The sequence below is a fragment of the Miscanthus floridulus genome, unplaced genomic scaffold, assembly GCF_019320115.1.
Source record: "Miscanthus floridulus cultivar M001 unplaced genomic scaffold, ASM1932011v1 fs_619_1_2, whole genome shotgun sequence".
NCBI classification, from domain to species: domain Eukaryota; kingdom Viridiplantae; phylum Streptophyta; class Magnoliopsida; order Poales; family Poaceae; genus Miscanthus; species Miscanthus floridulus.
In genome coordinates this window covers 17,464-40,000 of record NW_027097021.1, presented here as the reverse complement: position 1 = coordinate 40,000, position 22,537 = coordinate 17,464, and the positions used below count along the sequence as shown (strand labels likewise).

General features: G+C 45.4%; 1 protein-coding gene across 1 annotated transcript; it reads left to right on the top strand.

Moving 5' to 3' along the window:
• The first annotated feature begins 6,802 nt into the window (after positions 1-6,802).
• On the top strand, positions 6,803-7,513 carry LOC136532430 (uncharacterized). Its single transcript, XM_066525028.1, has one exon. It carries the CDS (start codon positions 6,803-6,805, stop codon positions 7,511-7,513), a length of 711 nt encoding a protein of 236 aa, XP_066381125.1.
• Positions 7,514-22,537: the final 15,024 nt, after the last annotated feature.

The following is a 22,537-nucleotide window of genomic DNA, read 5'->3' as shown; positions in this document are numbered from 1 at the left end:
GATCCTATGAAGTATAAAAATTCTGAATAAAAATCATATTTGATGCATGGTTCTTGCAAGTTCAACAAATCTTATCAAATACATGAAAATAAGATGAGTTGGGTTCAACACAGATCAAAGCCACTCATGACTACTACTACAACTAATACAATTGACCAAGTGCACTCCGTAGGCAATAGTTTTACTCATAGATCTGTACTGTATTGTGTCCAATGAGATGAAATGTGTCGTATCGGACTTTCTTACGAGCGTAGTAAAATATTAGAGTGAAGCAAATGTGGCAGGAAAGCTAGACACGAGAAGTGAATTGAGAAAAAGAGCTTCTAACACGCTTGAGACTTGAATGCCTGGTGCAGTTGTGATAGGTCTTTTCTATACTTATTTGATTCTAATCCAAGCAATCATAGTAGTCGAGGGGCAAACTGAAGAGTGAAGAGTGAGATGTGTCCGGCTCGGTCAGATTTGGTCTATCGGCTTAGTCAGATTTGGTCTATCGGTGGTAAAGTCACCATGAGTTAATTCCCAACTACTTGCATCACCATTACTTGCACTTCTCCATCTTCGGCTGGCCTATTTAACCCGGGTCTAGATGCACCTATTGGGCTCAATCCACACACTCATGAGGCAATCATCTTTCTTCATCGCCTAGAGGTGCTTTGTCTTCCACCTTGCACCTCTCACAGCCTCGAGCCCGTGAGAGGTTCAAGATGAAGATAAAGCAAGCCATAGGGATGCAAGTGTTTGGAGAAGGCCTTCAAGATTGGGTGCTTTAGATTCCATAATCTTGTTGCATTTGAGCATCGAGATGCAGATCTGCATCCCTCGATCCTCAGAGGTAGCAAGATTATGGAATATAAAGCACCTCACTGAGATGCTGGTGCAAGTTTTGTGAGGTGCTCCTTCTCCATCCTTTGCGAGGTGCTACCGTTGAACAAGAGCTTGACCTTGATGATTGTAGATCTTCTTGTAGATGTTGTGTTAATAGAAGATCTATAATCATCTGGTTCTCTCCTATTTTGGGGCTCCATACTCTATTGGTGGTGCTTCAAGTTTGCTAGTCCATACCTATTTGTATGGTAGACGTAGCGTCCTGCCAGAGTTTATCAGCAGACCTTACTATGTTCCTTATGTTCCCTTGTTCTTGGAAAATTAGCAGAGGAGTAAACAAACACTACTACACAAATCATTTTGCAAGACGGTGCACTTTTATTAACGGAGGCGGTCACAAAATTCAATCGCCTCGGTAAATGCTTGCGATTAACGAAGGTGGGCATTTTTTATTTACCAAGGCAGGCACTTTTGGCCACCTCCTAAAATCAATTAATGGAGGCGGACATATTAAGACAACCGCCTCCAAAAATCATCTATTTTTGGAGGCGGTCATCTTAAAGCAACTGCCTCCAAAAATTCATTTTCAGAGGCGGGCACACTATAAAGCCCGCCTCCACAAATAGTGGCCTAGTTCCTAGCCCAAGCAAAAGCCCACATCTATCCTCCCCCATGCTCATATATATGCGGCACTTAGGGTTACACTCTCCCAGAGCTGCTCAAACCCATGCCACTCTCTCCCAGCCCACCCCTCCCCTCTCGTTCCTCTCCCTCCCCACCGAGCACCCCTCTCCCTTAGTCCTCTCCCCTCTCTCTCTCAGATCCGCTGGCGCTCTCTCTCTCTCCCTCTCAGTACTCCTCTCTCTCTTGAATAGGGGCCACGCTCGGTACACCTCATGGCGTGTGGGGAAGAGGGTTGCACCCCCAGCGTGGGGTCCGCGCTCACGGCGGTGGCAGGCCATGCCTGGCTTGGGTTGATGCACTCATAGCGGCGACGGGCCATGCCCTCGGCTGGGGTGGCCACGCTAGCACCGGTGGGGTGGCCGCTCCCTTCATGGGCGGGGCTGGCTCGAGATCTCCTTCTCCAGCGCTGGATCGGGTGACTATGGGACCCGGTGGAGGTGCGACATGTGGGATGCGGCGACTGCAGGACCCGGGCCGATGACGGCGGGACGCGCGGTGGTGGTGGAGGCTGCGACGGTGGGAAGGCGGAGGTGACCACCTCCAGCACCGTCGGATCCGATGAAGGTCGATCTAAGTGGCCACGCCTAGATCCAGGCGACTCTAGGCTCCATTCGAGCGGATCTAGGTGGCGACGCGTGGATATGGGCTTGGGAGCGGTGGATCCGGCACCGGTGCAGCGGATCCGGTGAGCGGCGTCGATAGATGTAGGATTCCAGCAAGTTGTGGCGGTGCACGCGCGATGAGCTCTGTGGGCTCGTCGATGGGCTCGCTGGCCTTTTTTTTGTTTTTTAATTTATTAACTGAGGCGGGCATTTCAACTGCCTCGGAAGTTTTTTGATTAACCAAGGCCTTTGATTGGAGGCAGGTGGAATGCCCACCTCGGTTAACTATTTTTGACCACCTCCAAAAAGCTATCTGTAGTAGTGAAACTCCATTTGATGTATGTCACATTGCATGGTGCACTAAAGTCCAGCCCATGTTGTTTCTCAGTGGCCGAACAATCCTGTAAGACCCGGATTTAAAAACAGGGTCCAAACTTAAAATTGTAAATGACATAGTAACAAGCAACACAAGAAAACGAGGAAAAATGAGACTTGCTCGTATGAACTCTACAAAAAGAAATCTGTAGCAAAAAGCAACCAATAGGGGCTAGAGCATGCTCAACAGAGTTTAACCCACCTAATACTTAAGTGCAGCAAAAGTTCACACATACATGCCAATAAGAGCTCACATATTTGCAAGGGCATCCCACAGATCAAACCTAGTCATGACTACTAGTACTATTGATACGTCCCATAGATCAAGGGTCGAGGCGAGCGTGCTAGAGCTGCTCCACGTTTAGCTTCGCTAAGATGCCGTTGGCGGCTGGCCGGTGGCTCTCGATGTGATCATCGATCTCATTGTAGACCGATCCTGGTGGAAAACCCTGCCCCACCACCCGGACGTTCACCACCTCGCCAAACTGAAGCTAGGCAGCGGCCAACACCGTGGCAGCCGCTTGATGAACGGCTTCGGACACGACAGCCGCCTTGTCTTCTCGTGCCTGGGTGGCTTCCTATAGGGCCACAACAAGTGTGGCATGTGCGGCCACCAAGTCACCACATAGCATGTCGGCGTGCAGCCTGGACACACACAACGCTGCTCAAACCTTGTGGTAGTGCTAAAATAACTTACGATATTTTTCGTCGCCTGAAGATTCACCCACTTCAAAACCAGAGGACTGTGTGGGGACAGATGGGCTTAGCGGCGGCGAACGGTGATGGGACGACTCTCCAGTACCACCGGTGGGAAGCCCCATGATGGGGGGTGGCACCGCCATGGAGGAATCGCTGCATAATGCAAGACAAGTTCAAGCCCAAATGATAAGGGGGAGAGCGATCAGATTTAGAAGCAAATGATTAACCAATCTAACCGGCGCCACATGGCGCGGAATCATCGGTGGCTGCCCCCATCGGTGATCTAGCCCAGGTTCATTGCCAGCGAGTGATGTCGGGCAATATTCTTATCGACTGCGTACGTCCCATGTGGGCAGCGATTGGCCCATGCGAGGACATGCTCCCTGACGACAGACTGTGTCCAACCATGGGGCGTACTCTCTGGGCACAGGGGACAGACCAGTAGGCCATAGTGGCTGGCGCATATCATTAGCCTCTAGCTCTCGAGGATGAGAGTTGCGTACCTGTGCTGACAATCGTCCTCCAAGTCTGTTGTAATGTAGGCCGATGAGCGCTTGGACATGTCCTCGGTGGCGTGGGCCAGCAAGAATAGAGGAGTCCACATAGTCTGTGACGACGGTGAAGTGGAGCACATCGAGAGTGGTGGTGGTGAGGGAACCACCAGTGCCATTGGTGCCAGCATCGTCATCAAGGGCGACGGGGAGAGCAATTGCAGTCTAGGAGACGGTGGGTGGGAGCGTGATGGGAACACCGGTCTCCTGTGACTGGACGTCGACGCTACCTCCGCCAACACCGAAGCAGGGCACACCATCAGCCCCGCCTCCTCCGAAGCGGGGAGAGCCAGTACACTGGAGGAAGCGGGGATCGATGCCCGGTGACCCTTCCTCGAGTAGCGCTTCATGGGCACGGCCTTAGTTGCAAGTGATAGGGAGGCAGAGTTTGGGACTTTGCGAGGCGAGGCGAGGGTTTTTTTTCGCAATGCAAGGTGGAATCAAATAATGGGAGCGAGGCTAGGCTTTATGTATACATAGGGCAGACCTTCTGTATGCTGTGAAGTATATAGGCTTTATGTATACATAGGGCAGCACTTCACGGATCAAGATTCTTGATTAAGCTCATTGTCAGGTTCGGTATAAAATGTTGTTCTATTTGCATGATTCGACGAGATCTTTTGTGATGTTTTGGATTGTATTCGTGTGATTGCATTCGCACGAATTAGATAAGATTATGTTCAAATTGGTGTGATCTTTTATGTCATAGATGTTGTTACTATTTCCAATAAAGTTAGTCAAACATAAAATTGTAAATGACACTGTAACAAGCATCATAGGAAAAAGAGGAAAAACTATGGAGGATACTATCCGAAGCGTTCAAATGTACTGAGGTCTGACTTTCTTACGCGTGCAGGGCTGCATGCTCATACAGAAAAAAAATACGATCAGCACCAGCAAACTTTGAACAACAAGATACACATATAGTTGATGCTATTGCCAAATTAAAATAAAGTCACCTACCATAGATATACATGCATAGATGTTTAACATAACTTAACATGCACTAATTCAGAATTAATCTACCACATTGATGTGAATAACTTATCGCACTCCCATGAGATCCTACACTCCTCGCCGTAGAACCTAGACCATAACTCTTATATTCGAATCCAATGGGTTCGCCGTAGCCGTCGCCTATGCACTGATGATGCCTGTCCAGGCGATGAACATGGCAAAGACCGGGCACTACATCATGTGGCACCATGTCTTGCAACTGCTAGTACATGTCTCGGTGGAACTGTGAAAAGGTCTGGTTCTTCCATGGCAGTGCAGCCGGTGCCGCTTCATCAGCACCTTCGAGCTCCCTCAATAGGCGTCGGGCAATGTCATCATTGCCACCACTGGTATTGGACTTGTAGAGCACGAGGTTATAGACATACATACTAAGTTTATAGCCTACCTCAGCGGAGTGCTGAAGCCATTCCATCGGTGGCGTCATAGACCTATGGGCTTTGACAAAGACGGGATGCAAGCCGGTGAGGAAATAGGCCTCCAAGTTGCCCACGCTAGCCATCCTGGTGGTGAGCAGCGCGTGATAGTCATCATCGTAGTAGTGGCACTCCTATAAACCTTGACGCTGCAGCACCTGGCGTAGTGGTATGCGCCGGCCGACTTCGGCGGTGCCGCACACCCTACGCATGAACGAGCAGGTTGCCCGTAGGCTGGCAAGGTCATCCATGGGGGCATATGACTGTTCCATGATGTGGCCAGTGATGTTCGTGGCCAACTCCATCAGGAGCTGATCCATCACGACATAGACAAGGAAGAAGCAGAGTCAGAGCGCGTGCGCGATGAAAGATGATGGATGTAGCATCAGAGCAGAGTACGAATGCGCAACTACGATGAGGCAGAGAGCACTAGGGAAATTGGGCCAGCGGTTTATGTAGGTGGAGACTCCGCATTCTTGAAGGATCACGTATACCATGTAAACATGTCTTGAGGAAGTGAATCATCCAATGCGATGGTTCTTTCTCGAGGAACCAAATGATGCCTCACTCAAGTTCTAGGCGTCCATGTAAACGCGCCTTGGGAAAGTGAATCATAGCAAATCTTGTTCCCTTGTTCTCTCCTATTTAGGTGCTCCATACTCGATTAGGGGTGCTTCAAGTTTGCGAGGTGCTCGTTTAGGGGCTCCATGTCCCCTTGTTCTTGGAAAATTAGTAGAGGAGTAAACAAAGTTCCATTCGATGTATGTCACGTTGCATGGTGCACTAAAGTCCGGTCTGTGTTGTTTCTCAATGGCCAGACAATCCTACGCACCAAGCCAGATTTAAAAACAGGGCCCAAACTTAAAATTGTAAACGACATGGTAACAAGCATCACAGGAAAACAAGGAAAAATGAGACTTGCTCGTATGAACTCATCGCTACATGGTTCATGCAAGTTCAACAAATTTTTTCTAATACATGCAAATTAGTGGAGAGCAGTGCAATCCCACTACTCAATGTCATCCAACTACTACCAATACATACTAGTTCTAACTATAGATGATTAACATGGCTTCATACTTGAGAAAAGGAGCTTTTGACCACCATGACACGCTTGAGACTTGAATCCCTGGTGCGGTTCTCTTTGTGATCTATAGAATGGTAAACGTGCATAACGGAATTCATCCGATCAAGTCTCGTGTCGATGTAATGCCTAACAGAGGAGCCTCATAGCTATTCAAATTATATAGCACATGCAAGAAAGTTCGAGCATTGTAAATCTGACCAGGCTGGACACATCTCACGTTCTACTAGAATATTCCCAACATGTCCAGTATTGGAAACTGTTCGACCAACCCCTGGAATCTGAGATGGCATTTATGGGAAGCCATCTAAGGTCCTCTACATTCAAAGTGATCCACTTCAAATTCCATCTCATAACTGTCCCCCCGTTCATCCCGCTGCTATTTAACACAGGGTTCCCTTTAAATCATCCTTGCTCCAACTCCAAACCAATTCAAATCATAGCTACAAACTAAGCCACTAGACCCATAGAGTAGCCATCGCCATGAGCTTCGCCGGAGATCCTGCTGCCCAATTTTCCAATTTCAAACACCACATCAAGTGTAGAATGATGTCGAAGAACATCTTCACCATCAAGCATCCATCTGGTGAGAGCGTCCTTGAAGCATCGTTCTCTGTGACCCTAGAATGCATGGTGACCAAGACCCACAAAGCTGGTGGCAACTGGCAGCCGGTGTACCTCCTATACGAAGGAGCCAATGCCACCAGGATCTTGAAGGCGAATCAAGCCATCGGCATCCCCGATGACCAGGAAGGTGTCCGTGATGTTCTCCGTGGCTTGATGAGGACATTCAGGCGGCTGCAACAACTCAATCTCACCGACGAGCAGTGGGAGGACATCCTTCCCGAGCCCGAGGTTCCTGAACTCGTGGCCCTGGTGCGCCAGCCCTGCTGGGATGGCTGCATCGCCCATGCCACGCTTGAAATTTGGGTCGACGAACAGTTGAAGTTCATCGCGTCTGAGGCGCTCTTGATGCTCTGTGTGGAGGTGGAGGCAGAGGCGGTGCCAGCGGGGTGTTGGGACTGCAGCATCTGCCTAGAGGATGAAACATCTAATCCTATGGCTAGCCATGCTATGGAAATGCCCCGCTATAGCCACACATTCCACCACAAGTGCATCACCAAGTGGTTCAGCTGGAGATCCACCTGCCTAATGTGTCAACGAGATTTCTTTATGTATCTTGACCCAACAGTGCAGAGATTCCTCTCGCACTTCACCAAAGAGGATTATTGTTTAAGCTCATTGTTTTATGTTGTATAAAATACTTATTACGCATCATACTCCTATATATATATTTGGTCAAAATTTAGAATCTTTGAGTAAATCTCCGCTTCATCGCTTTCTCTGCTCCGTCGCTCTAACCGCCGCGATCTCGTCTGCAACCCCGCTTGTTTTATTTCCTACCTTCTAGGAACTCTCCCATTCCCTCTGCAGATCTAAACCGCGAGGAACATGCGGTTGCCTTCTCATACATGTGCTCAACACATAAAATACATGACTTCATGCCATCAGGCCAGACACCTAAGGCAACAACAAAAACAAACAAAAACCAACCGAGGAAACTTCATCCACTACAACATCTTCAATGTCCGAGGCATTCAAAAAAATGCTAGGCAGACTTTCTTGCTTGTTCAGTAACATTTCAACACCAATGGCTCTTCTTTTCTGCATTAGATTAAGGCCAGACTTGCTCCTCGGTTCAAGGTTCTGGCAAGTTTAACAAAGTTTGACACAAACATGCAAATAACACAACATATATTAGCAAGGGTTCCTACTACATGAGCTCAACACATACACTATATGACTTCATGCTATCCCATAGATCAAAGCCAGTCATGGCTACTACTACTACTACTACTAGTACTACTGATACACAGGACAATGAATAGTACCCAAAGCACACAAAATCTCAATGTCATCGAATCAGTTTCGTCTTGTTGAGATAGTTGAGGTCATAAGGACTTTCGATCAAGTTGAGACGGTGAACCGTCTTCAAAATGACATAGTCTCCACTAATGTCGACACTATAGTCAAAGAGCCAATGGGCATCCGCAACAGTGCTGCAAAAGCACAAAGATTTCTCCAGAATCATGGTCTTCAACAACTTTGGTAATGCGTTGTTGCCCAACTACCGCACGAACAACAGCTTCAATGATTATGCATCATGCAGCTCGGTCATATACATAATGCCCCAAGTCACAAGCAACCTGTTGTATTCTCCTAGCTCCACACCTAGCTACCAAAACACATCGTTTGTTGTTGAGTACACATCCGTGGTATGGTAAGTAGTTGCCATCTGTAAACATGATTTCGGTTAGAACAAATGACAATCAAGGAAAGGGGGAAGCAATGAGGTTAGCAGACACAATAATAAGTTCATACAAATAGTATGGTTTGATATGAAGCACATTACCTTTATCTAGATCCTAAAACCACTAGGTAACACGATTGGGAAAATGCAAACGGGTGAGGTAAGGGGGAAGCAAGCTGATTGATGCAATGCTATCGGATGAGGAAGGGGGACGCTCCTTTCATATAGACCATGCACGGTTGATGAGAGTGAAGTGAATGCAGTAGGAAAGCTGGACACAAGAAGGAATCGAGAAAAGGAGCTTTTGACCACCATGACACGCTTGAGACTTGAATGCCTGGTGCGGTTGTGATGGGTCTTTTCTATACTTTTTTACTCCAATCCAAGCAGTCATAACAGTCGATGGGCAGACTAGTTGCTACGACATTCAAAACTGATGACCCTTTATACTGTGTCCTACAAGATCAAATATACAGTGGCCGGACTTTCTTGTGTTCACAGTAAAATTCAACAGCTATGTCTCATCCATTAGCATTAGATCTAAGGCAATACTTGTTGAGATGAACTCCTCACTGCATGGTTCTTACAAGTTCAACAAATTTTATCAAAGACTACTGATACGTGTTTGGTTCTTGCAAGATCAAAGCCACTCATGACTACTAGTACTACTGATACGTGTTTCATTCAACAAACTGAGGCACAAAGCAACCCTTGCGCGGTTGCGATGAGTGAATTAAATGCCTGAGGAAAGCCTATGTAGTTATTTCACTCCAAGCATTCACAATAGTCGAGGGGCAAACTAAAGAGTGAAGACAAGTTGCTCTTGCTTCTGTAAGCAATTTCTCTTGCTTGGTTTTGCAGAGCAGCAGCTAGCTAGAGATGGCTATGGTTTCATAGGTTCTGATCGCCTACACTCGCTCGGGTATGGCTGAAGATGCTGCTTCAAATCCAACTACCTTACTAGTAATTCATGCATGTAGCCATAGCTGGTGCAGCTGTTCTTTGTAGCACAGCTGATCTGGCAAAAGTTCTAGTCACAGCTCAGTAGCAGAGTAAAATGTCCGGGCTGGTCAAATTTACACGACTTAGACTATGAGGCGTGCATATGATTTACAAGAAATAGGTAAACGTCATTTCGTCAATACTATACTTGTCTATATATATTTGGTCAATAGAGTTTAACTCACCTAATACAAAGTTCAACAAAAGTCCATTTACATGGATATTATTACAACAAGATAAACTAAAGAACATCACAATTGTCTCTAGTGAACATTAAAAACACAAATCTGAACATCAGTGTTCTGAGATACTAAATGTTAGCATCATCTGACCATGTTGCTACTACTCAGTTGAGAGGAATTGCATGAACTCCACCAATGTCTAGATCATTCGGACGGATTGTAAGATAATGGATACGATGAGAAAATACTTCTGCACCATGGAACTCATAGCGGTATGAAAGCAAAGTTTGGAGATCTGCATTTGAATGAACCACAACAAACACATAGGGTCCTAGATGATCCTCAACAAGATAGTAGTTTCGATGGCCAAGAACTTGATGAACAGCTACAGAAGCAATGTACCACCTACTGTAAAAGTTAGAATGCACTGCAAGCATTACAACCCTTATTTGTAGGCCATTGTGAACATGAAGCTCATGGAAGACATAGCGATACACAGACATGTTCCAAGAATGATCATAGTTATCCATGATCTGTGTAAAAAAGAAAACAATATGCAGAAAAAAAAACGAAGAACAAAGATGCCCAATAGTAGGGAGGAGGGCAAAAGCTTAGGGATGGAACTAAAGCAGGAGCCCTAGAGAGCCCTTGTCAACAAAAGATGCTCGGCAGTCCACCGAGAGGTATCCCATGATGGTAGATTTGTCGGTGGACGTGCGCATGATACGAACTAGATGGTAATACAAGCACTGAGACACAAGATTTAGATAGGTTTGGCCTTTAGTATAACATAATACCTACATCTTGTGTTATGATGTATTGCATTGAGATCTATGGAGATGTCAATTAGGGGACCCATGCCCCTCCTTATTTGCTCTAGAGGGGTAGGGTTACAAGGAAAATATCCTATTTGGTACTATACAATATCTTGCAGTGCACGTCGATCAGTGTCGTGCATGCCTTGATCTTATGGGCTAGGCCACCTCTGATGGTGCGGCCCATATCTTGTCTTGTGGATATCGGGGGTCATATCCCCCATAGCTAGTCCCTGAGTGCCTTGTATCCTTTGAGCAACGCTGTCTTGAACAAATCCGAGCACTTTGATGTGAAGCCAATCAGTTTAACCGATGATCCGAGTAGTGGAAGTCGAAGCCGACTAGTTTAACGGGTGACCTGGGCGGTGAAAGTCGAAGCCGACCAGTTTAACTGGTTAGAAGACCTCGGACTTAGCCATGTAGGGCTTGCTAGAAGGATGTAAGGGGCTCAAGATAAAATTTGAAAAATTTTCCACTTAGGAGAAGTGTAGCCACTTAGACTCCGTCAATAAGGAGGGTAAATCAAGAAATAAGCAACACATTCACCGATAGGTGAAGTGTAGCCACTTAGTCCCTGAGCCTACTGGAAGATGAAGAATGAATCTTGTAGCAGGGTCAAAGAAAAGAAGCCTAAAAGCTTGCCGACGTCATCTGACATGTGCGTATCAAGACCCCAAACATGTTGCCCAAGATCAGCACCCTCATCCAAATAGCATGGAGCATCTTGATAGCACATCGATGAGACATAGCAAGATCCGACACCGATGAGACGCTTGCACAAAGAATCCAAACACTGAGGAGTCCCCAGCGTAGGCATAGCTGGTGATGCCCAAGCACCAAGGAGTCCCCAGCATAGCTGGCAATGTCCGAGCACCGAGGAGTCCCCGGCATAGCTGGTGATGTCCGAGCACCGAGGAGTCCCTGGTGTAGCTAGCGATGTCCGAGCATCGAGGAGTCCTCGGTGTAGCTGGTGATGTTCAAGCACCGAGGAGTCCCCGACGTAGCTGGCAATGTCCAAGCACCGAGGAGTACCTGGCATAGCTAGCGATGTCCAAGCACCAAGGAGTCCCTGACGTTGCTGGTGATGTCTGAGCACCGAGGAGTCCCCTATGAAACAAATGTGTAGAATAGGTAGTGTATGATGTAGAAATAAATATATGAACTCCGAAGAAGAATCAGCAATGGTGATGAAATAGCGTATGCAGCTACGTGATCAGTTGGTGTGAACACTTAGTGTTATTCTGAAGATGTATTTATAAACTGCCCGACCAGTTAGTGTCTAGTTGAGTCTCTAGCCCTAGCTAGCCCGTATACCATAATGCAGAGCGCAGAGCCCATGTGCATGTAGGAAGAACAAAGCGTTGCTAAGGAGCCGCTGCTGACCACCCATAACGCAGAGGGCAGACGCTCGTGCACGTGTAGGGAGGAGCCGGAGATAGGGCCGTCTCTGGGGACATCCGAGCATCAACATGACTATTCGGGGGTTCACCTTAGACTTAGTTGTATGTCATCTTTAAGATGGTATACATGAAAGAAAATCGTTTGGTGAACAAACATGGAGAAAACAGCTCGGAGAAACATCATGGAGATATATGAAGGTTGGAGAATATTTAGAAAAATATTAAAGTGTGACTTAGCTTTTAACAGAACATTTGGTCGGTGGCGTATGGCATTATCTGGTCGGCATTGACGAAATTGCCCGGACCTCGAGCTTTCCGAACTATTATCGTGGCGACGGTCATGGCTGTCATGGCGCCATACTTCATGGCGATCATCATTGCGACGCAGCAGGTGGTCGGAGTAAGTAGTCCGGGTGACATCATCCTTATATTAGTGGTCGACGACTCGGGCGGTCCACTTAACGTCTCAGGCTCGTCCTGATACTCCATTAGGGTGTCGAACAACATCCGAAGCTACGTCATCCAGATCTTGCGGTCTTGCACGGCGAAGGACCATGAGAACAGTTGCAGCGCCTCCGAGCAGGCGACGTCCTTGCTTGATCATTGAAATGGAAATAGCTGGCGATGTAACTCGAGTCCGACTTGAATACATGTATGCTGCTTGATGCCATACATGCAAGCGTTCATGCATGTATGTTCAGAATCTTGATTACTTTATTTAGCCTCCATGGTTGCCGTCGCTGGTGGCGTCATGCCCTAGGACATCATGCTGGATGATTTCGAACAGGAAAGTGGAGCCTTCCCTTGGCTAGATTCCAGTACGTCGCTGTAGATCCGTCGAATTCTTGATCATGTACTATTTGGTATAGTACTGCCGCCGAGATCCAAGTGCTGGCTTCTAACCTCAGAAAGCGTGACGGCACCGGGCTATGTCATGCATCGGCCAATGAACGGATTGCATCTGACATGAACTCCTGCTGGCGCTGATCGTTGTGGTCACCGCTTGACTCCTTAAATCACTGTCGGATGCCTGAGTCATCATGGACGATGTCGATGAAGAGAACTCCCATCTAGTTCTTTGTGGGATCAGTACGCACGCCCCTACCTAGCGCGCCAACTGTTGACAAAAGATGCTCGGTAGTCCACCGAGGGGTATCCCACGATGGAGGTGCATGTGATACGAACTAGATGGTAATACAAGCACCGAGACACAAGATTTAGACAGTTTCGGTCATTAGTATGACATAATACCTACATCCTATGTTCTGATGTATTGCATTGAGATCTATGAAGATGTCGATTAGAGGACCCCTGCCCCTCCTTATATGCTCTGGAGGGGTAGGGTTACAAGGAAAATATCATATTTGGTACTATACAATATCTTGCGGTGCACGTCGACCAGTGTCGTGCACGCCTTGATCTTGTGAGCTAGGCCACCTCTGATGGTGCGACCCATATCTTGTCTTGTGGATACCGGGGGTCATATTCCCCACAGCCCTCCTCTCGCCCCTTGTCTCTGCTGTTATATAGTTCATGGGTCGTGGACCACCCCACGACCCATGCGCGTGTGGCTGCATGCCCATGACCCCACATATACGGTGCAAGAGTTGACACAATCTGTATTTTGTTGTTTCATCAAAACTATGATCCGGCTTGTCAAGATTTCTTTAGTATCTGACTGTCTTAGGCCCTGTTTGGATGGACTACGACTAGTTAGCCATGGCTAAAAAATAGTCAACTAAAAATCAGCCAATTAGTTGTGTTATTAGTCTATATCTATTTGTATCCTCAACTAATTATTGGGTTCTATAGATTAGAACTAGTTGTTAGCCCCTGGTAGTCGGGTTCTATGGACTACGTGGATGGCCCCTATATTTCATAGTAATACGGATTGTCTATATTTTGTAGGGTCGGACTATCTTAGGGTCCAAAAAATTTCAACATCTATACACCCACGTCCTCCAATTAGAAAGGGCAAACACCGTTAGTATAACCAGTTACCAAATTACCAAAGGACCTGAGCTACACAACGCTCAATAGAGTTTAACCAGCCTAATACAAAGTTCAACAAAAGTTAACACAGACATGCATGCAAATAAGACTTCACATATAGTCGTCCCACAAACCAAGCCTAGTCATGATTTGTACTACTGATATGTCCCACAGATCAAGGGTTGAGGCGGGCGTGCAGGATGTTGTCGTCCAAATTCACCTTCGCTAAGACGGCGTTGACGATCGGCTCGAGGCTCACGAACAATGGCGACATACTCGAGCGATGGAAAGTACAGCATCGACTACGACTCCAGCAAGGAGGAGAACGATCCAGAGTACTCGGGAGCCAATGAATCGCAAGAGCGCTAGCCAGGAGGAGGATGCTTTAATTTTTTTTCTCTTCTCTAGAAACTCAAAGCACCTTAGAAGCCATGACTACTTTTTCCTGGGTGGGAAATCCATGGGGATATCATTTGAATAACCCATTTAGTTTTTTTGGAGGGTTTTCCATCGCTGGGCGTGCCTTCCCCTTGCTTCCTAATTATAGGCCTTAGTTCAAACAGTCACAGATGCAGTCACACACACAAAAAAAATCACCAGTTGCAGCGCAATAAGCTGTAGCGAGCAGGTTTATTTTTTCTTTTTTTTGGTAATCTTTAGGTGTCAAATTCATGGATCTTTTAATTGTTTATTATTATCATCATCCTCTTTTAGTTTTATGTTTATTTATATTATGAAAAAACCAAAAAGGCAACAACTAAGGCCGCCCGAAATATCGGTCTCTGCTGAGCAGACGGGGCGGTCTGCCCGCCCAAAAATTTTATTTCGCACCGCGCCGTGTAGTCCTGCCAACACGCACCGAAAATTAGATGTCTCCCTTTTGCCCTCCGTGTGAAAAATAGGTTTACCACGCCATCGATTTCAGACAAGGGCATTTGTGGTAATGTGATGGCCACATAAAAGCATAAAGAGTCGCCGTCTCCACCTCCATCTCTATTCTCCACCCGCACCGTCTCTCCTCTAGCTCCATATCCTAGTCCCATGGCCTCCCTTTCCACTCTCCAGCTGCCCCGTCTACCACCTCGCTCCGGACCCTAGGTGCCATCGGAACAGCAGCTCGACTCTCTCTCCACTCTCTAGCCGTACCCTCTCTCATACATTTCCCCTTTGATTCATCGACAGTAGGTTGATCAGCTAATGGTGGAAGGACCTATCACGGCCAATTGGATCTGATCCCTAGCCAGAGCTAGATCTGGTACCCCTTCATCAACGCCGACCGCACCAGCTCCGCGACCACGATGATAGGACGATGGTGCCGATGACAAAGCAAAGCCAGGGAACATGGAGGAAAAGGTACCCAAATTCCTTTTATGATGTGTGCTCTACTGTAGTGGCTGAACCAAGGATATGTAGATAACGATGGTGTTACATATTTCCTATAGTTGAGTGTAGCTGACATGTGCTTTATTGGATTAATGACTTCCGTATAAGTTATAGTTACTAGTTAGGCACTTATTTGCATACTCTTGCTCTGCTGTGTTGACATTCCGTAGGAGCTTTAGTTAATAAATGCCTTTGTAATCTACATGAATAGCCACTAACTGCTTATGAATGAGCACGGATGCACAAATCGCAAGGAATCATAGAAAGATGGAAGAACTTAGAATACGACGTGTGGGCCCAAAACCTGTCTCCAAAGGCAAAAAAGTCAAGCAGAAAGGGTAGACACGGTGAAGATTTGGAATATATCCCTGAACCAAGGGAGGTAGTTGAGAGATTTGATGATACAGATGAAACAAATTCAAATTTATAAGATGAGCCAGTGCCCCTATCAACTGATGAGGTGCTTGTTCTATCTTGTATTTAGTTTAGAGGGGGAGGGGGGTGGGGAGGGGGTAGGTAGCCATGCAATGCTTGACTGTTTGGATATCAATGGAATTTGTACATGCTTGCTGCTTAAGTTTGTATCTCCAATTTTAGTGTCTGGGTCGAAGAAGCCATAGAGGAGGCTCTGCCAGCAGGACAAAAGGCAGCGCTACCATGAGTCCTAAGCGAAGGCTCTCCAAGAGAGTGAGGTCAACACCATTAGAAGATGCTTCTCATGGATTTTGTACATGTCTTGTGAAAGTATTCAAACAAGTTAGCTCCAAGTTTGATTCACATTTGATGAAGTATAGCTTAAGTGATTAAAATCTGTCCTATGTTTGAAAATCTGAGTGAGCTGTGATCTTAGCCATGTTTGAGTGATCAAAACTTATTGGATCAGCATGAAATTTGGTATACATTCTCTAGACTTATGTTATAAGATTCTGTATAAATTTCATGATAATTGGATAAGAGATGCTTCGGTTTGGAGTAGATCTTGACAGCTATAGTACAGCAGTTTTCAGCATGTAGCAGTGGTAGAAGAATTGAAATCTGGTAGCAATCTAGAAGTCAAATGAAGCTCAAAATTTTATAGCTGCTAGATAACTTAGTGGATCACATCTCCACTAAATTTTGTGGTATTTGAATCTGTACATTGGGAGATATGCATTTTTCTTTGAGGGGTACAGAATCTGCCAGAAAAGTGATAATTATTGGATTGATCAAGAGTCACTTTGATTGAAAGGTTCTTAAGTTGGAATCATGGTTATAAGTGTTTGAGGCACCTAAGTTTAGTTTTGGATTAATCTAGAAGCATGACAAGCAAAGAGTACAAGGCCATTTGATTGTGGGGTGTACTTGGCATACATTTGGTACTCAAGTTTGAAGGTCAAGACCAAGCTCAAGATGAAGATGAAGTTTAAGTTCTAGTGACTATTGAAGATCATTTGGTAGAAAGAAAAGGACTTAAAGAAGGATTCAAGATTATTCATCAAGTTAAGTCCATCACTTGGATCAATCAATCAAGTGAATTGAAGTGAGTATCAAGAATGGCTCTTTGGAGAGAGGTCACTTATCCCTAGTGTAGGGGCTTGCCGCCTATGTGTAGGTAAACCAAGTGTGGTACTTGGAAGGCTAATATGGAAGTGGTGATCCGAGGAACATTTGAGATGCTTAGTTGAAGCAATCAAAAGGGTTGATCAAGAAAGCAAGCAACACCCAAAAGAGAGCTAGTCATGATATTTCAAGTGGTATTGTCACATTGATGCTCTCATGCAAGCAAAGATGAAATGAAGAAGCAAGCAAACCACAACAAGAAAGTGCACTTGATCATAAATGGTTCTCAATTCATATGGGTGAAGAATGGATTTCATATTGATGATTGGCCTTCACCAAGCTATTAAATTGGACTTCACATTGCTATTGGAGAAACGAATTGGAATCTATGTGACTATTCTCTTCTCCAACATAGCAAAGGTATCATTGTAATGTGCATGATCATTTTTCATCCCTTACTAGTATATGGTTAGTGCATATAGTACATGCTTATTAGGATCATGCATAACAAATGAAATTTTAAAGTTCATAGCCTACCACTATTGCTTGAATGATTAGTTGATCTAGTGGTATGAGTATGAGTCTGTTCATGAGCTAGTGAACCCAAAGTACTTGATCTATTTTGGATTGCTAATAAGTGACAAGTACAACATTAGCAAGATAACCCTTGCAAGAGGTGTGAAGAAGCTTGTCAATGGATCAAACCGGACTTGGAAGCTTAGGCAAATCACTTTAGCTCAAGTCAAAGAGAAAGAAGCTCATGGAAACAATCTAGTTTAAGAAATGGTTATAATTGACAAATCCTACAAGTGGTTCCATGATTGTTCTTACACGTGGTATATCTAGACTATCACTTTGCTACAAGTGGTACTCATACAAGTGGTATCTAGCACATCAAATGGTGGTTCCACAAGTGATCCTCGGCTTTAAATGATCATCAAGTGAAGCAAGTTCCCTCGCATACAAGAGCTCAAGTTTATCAAGTGAATGACCCATGCTATGACATAGAGGGAGGTGCCCCACTGATTGGTATCAAGGTAAAAGATCCTACATGAGGTATCTCAAGAGCTACAAGTGGTGTCATTCCAATATTTAGAAGTGTCCATAAAAAATGCAAGACTTAGGTGTCAACCATCTACCCTCAATGTAATCCTTTGTATCAATAAGAAGCACACCTTTCATGGAAACTGATGACAAATGGGGAGAGATTGTACAAAGATATGAAAGCTTTGGGGGAGAAGTTGACAAAGATATGAAAGACATGGGGAAGTAGAAGTTGGACATGGACATGGACAAAGAGGGAGCAAAATTGAAGAATGTGAGAGGATCAAAATTCTTGGACAAGAGAAGCACACAAGTAGGGGGAGCAAGCTCATGAACTTGGTTGTTTGCATTTGATATATGCATATTCATGTGCTTGCTTGCATTTGCATAAGTTTTAAATTTGATATACATGCTTGCGTGGTGTATGCTAGTTATAGAACTTGAATGATGAAATGATAACTAGCATGCATAGGATGGTAGCTAGACTTGTGTTTTTACTTGTGGTACTAGAACCTTGCTTATAATGTTGATCTCACAGGATTTCTAGTGTATTTGTTGTCTAGCTACTCATGATGCTAAGGATGGTCTTAAAAGTGCAACTCCGATTGGTTTCATGCTTCAAAGGTTATTCTATACACCTTAGCACCACTTAGTAGTGGTAACACTCCCACAAATTTCATATATTATGCATGTGTGCAAGCTTGAAACCAAACTATTTGAGCACACATGTAGAGGGAGTTATCACTACCAAGTTGGGTTTTATGGTGCTCATCCAAATCTGGACATAGAGCTTAAATGTTGGATAAGTAGCATAAAATCCAAATCAAGTTAGCAATTTACACTTGTGTGAAGAGCTAGCTTGAAATGAGCTTAATTTCCATATCTTTATAGAGTTGTCATCAATTACCAAAAAGGGGGAGATTGAAAGGTCCTTGTTTGGTTTTGGTAATTGAGTGACAACATAGGTGGACTAATATGTGGTTATGTGAGAATACATAAGAGATTAGTCCATAGGTGAATATGTAATGAAGGAGCTCATTGCATTAAGACATGACATGGAGTCATGTGACTAAGGTGGAGAAGATCAAGATGAGGCTTGGCTTGATGGACCAGTTGCAAGAGTGAAGGGCAAGTCAGAGGCTTTAAAGCACTGGACCGCGTGGCTGGATGCTTGAGCAAAGACTTGGTGCCGATGGACCGATGCAACGGTGAAGAGCAAGTGAAGTCAAGATTGATGAACCAATAAGGTCACATGATGATATAAAGTGGATCATATCACAGTTGATCATGTTGGTGCTGTGTTGCATCGACATTGGAGGAGATGGAATGGAATGTGCAAGGCAAAGGTATAACCTATAGGGCATTTCATTTCACCGGTCATAGGGTGTAGAGAAGTTTATGACTGGGTTTAGGATAGATGACCGTACTATCAAGAGGGGTAAACTTATTTGCATATCAGTCATCTAGTGCCACTCGAGTGATCTAACTTTGCATCATTGCTAGGAACGAGTGGCGTGGTGAAAAGAGAGCTAATCCTTTGATAAAATGTTTGTAAAAAGCTAGCACGCATGCATAAGGTGGTGTATCACTTGGTGGTGTTGACACATTTACAAAGGAGAAGAAGTTGGAAGCGAGGAGGAGGTCGCAGAGAGCTTGGGTTGCTTTTGGGACATTGGTGGACTGTATGCCCTTTGGTGGTGGACTGTCCGCGGTCCTCGGACACTGACATTTGGGAGGGATCGGACGCGACGCTCGCACTGTTCATGGGCTGATACGTGAATGGCGGACTATCTGTGCCTAGGTGGCAGACTGTCCACCGACTAAAATCAATGGCGAGTAGAGTTGCTGGAAACTCGCCCAGGCTGTTGGAAATGAATTGTGGACTATCCGGCCCTCTAAGGGTGGACTGTCCGCCAACGAATTCCCAAGGAACAAGGGTTCTAGACATGTTCTAGACACGTTGTTGAGTTTGAACGGTGGACTGTCCGCCTATTATTCCCGACGTTATCGTTTGAACTCTAACGGCTAGTTTCAGTGAACAGCGGATTGTCCGGGCCCTAAGGGGCGTACTGTCTAGGGTGACCGTTGCTGCACCTAACGGCTAGTTTCAGCATAAGGGCGGACTATCCGCAGTTCACTTTTCAGCAAGCGTCCAAACGGCTAGTTTGAGGTCTCCCTCTATAAATAGAGGTGGTGGCCCGCCATTTCAGGGGCTGAGCACCTTGGGGACTTAGTGTCCTTGTGTGAGAGTGCTTGGGAGCCCTCCAACTCACTTGTAATTAGTGCTAATCATATCCGCTAAGTGAGAGAGTGATTCTAGTGTGGTGCATGAGAGATTGCAAGTGTTCGCACTAGGTGATCGAGTTGCAAGCCGGTGGTGCTTGTTACTCTTAGAGGTTGCCACCTCTTAGACGGCTTGGTGCTGGTCTCCGTTGAAGCACGCAAAGAAGTTTGTGCGGTGCTTCGGAGAAGAGATTGTGAGAGGTATTGTGCTCATCCCACGGGAGCTGCGAAGAGCAACTCTAGTAGAGCGAGACACGAAGGACAACAAGTGGTCTGGTCAAGTCAAGTGCTAGAGCTTGTGGTAAGCACTCCACGTGGGAGAGTGTGACTTGCGGGTCACCACTAGCAAGAGGACCGGCAGCAACCTTGGAGCTTGTCTCAACGGGGACTAGCTTAGTGGCAACCAAGTGAACCTTAGGATGAAATCATCGTGTCAACCTTGTTTATCCCGTTGGTTTGCAATTCCCCAACACAAGCTTGTATTTACTTTCTTATATATTGTGTTTGTTAGTTGCTCTTGTAATTAGTTAGCTTGTGTAGCTTGCTAGTTACCTTCTTACTTATGTAGCATAGAAGTAGCTCCCTTGCGTGGCTAATTTAGTTTTAGTAACCTTGTTAGTCATATTGCTTAGTTTGTGTAGCTAAGTAATTTGCACTCTCTAATTTGGCATTAGTTGCCTTGTTATTGAGCATTCCTAGTGAGCTTAGGAGCTTTGTGCTTTTGCTTACTAGTTGTGTAGGAGCTCCCCCGTGCTTGAAGTACTAGCGGCATAGGTTTGTGTGACCTTGCTCCTAGAATTGGTTAGGTGAGCTCTAGCTAGCCCGGCACCTTTGTTGCATAATTAGGATCTTTCTAAGGTGCTAGTGAACTTAGATAGAGGGGTGTAGTCTTGGCTAGACCAATAGTTTTAATTCCGCATTTGTTTCGGTTAGCCGGCTCGATTAATTTTAGAAAGAACTATCCACCCCTCCTCTAGTCCGCCATCTTGACCCTACATACGCTCACCAAGCCAACTGCACCCGGTAAAAAAATGAATGGACCAGATCCCATTCTAGCCTCTCCTTTCTCTTACTCGCTCAAATCTAATGGTCCAGGATCTTTGGATCACACTTCATCACTCATCACATCCGACGCGCGACTTCTTCTCTCCCGCGACGTACACGCGGCTCCTCACTCTCCTCTCTGTGAAAATGGTTGGAATGTGATGCCCTCTCAGGCTCATGGCTTCGTGTTAATATAGCCAGGAAGAGCCCCTAGCGTGGCGGTATAACTTGTACAACAAGAAGAAGCTAACTACTTTTGGTAACTCTAGATTACATCACAAGATTACATCAATCAGGAGATACATATCCTATCTAACCAAAGTCGTGATACTTGCCTTCACCCGCAATCCAAGCCTGAGTGCACAACCAATCTTCAGGAGATATCAATCAACCAAATATTGCGGTCATGTGATCCTATTGGATATTCTTAACATCCCCCCTCAATCACAACTTATCAGTGAGGTTGAGATTGTCTCTAAACATGACCATTTGCTTCTCTAGAAGAGGCTTAGTGAAGCCATTGGCGATCTGATCCATAGTGCTGATGAATCTGATGTCCAGGCACTTTGCTGCAACTTATTCACGTACAAAATGAAAATCGATCTCTATATGCTTGGTGCGTGCATGAAATACAGGGTTAGCCGATAGGTACTTTACGCCAAGATTATCACACCATAAACATGCTGCCAAAGGATGTGGAATACCTAACTCATCAAGTAATTTTTGTACCCACATTACCTCTGCAGCAGCGTTGGCCAAAGACTTGTATTCAGCTTCTGTACTTGATCTTGAAACTGTAGGCTATTTTCTTGTGCACCATGACACTAGGTTGCAACCTAGGAATACAGCAAAGCCGCCTATAGATCGTCTGTCATTAGGGCAACTGGCCCAATAAGCATCTGAAAAAGCACTTACAAGCATAGAGTTATATTTTCTAATTTTTAACCCTAGGCCGATTGTTCCTTGTACATATCTCAATATTCTCTTCACAGCTTCCCAATGAACGGTCGTCGGCGAGTGAAGGAATTGACAAACTTTGTTGACCAAAAAAGACAGATCTGGTCATGTGAGGGTGAGATACTAGAGAGCTCCAACAATGCTCTTGTATCTGGTTGAGTCCTCCACTCCTAACCGAGTGCCACTAGTGACTGAAAGCTTTTTGGTAGTATTAAGGGGTGTTTTGATGGGTTTACACAGCTGCATATTAACTCTCTTAAGGATATCAGAAGCATACCGTTCATGTGTCAAAAGCAATTCACCTTTCTTTCTTTGAACCTGTATGCCAAGAA

Coding starts and splice junctions, on each gene's coding strand:
- LOC136532430 (XM_066525028.1), top strand. CDS start 6,803: ATGTCGAAGAACATCTTCACCATCAAGCATCCATCTGGTGAGAGCGTC.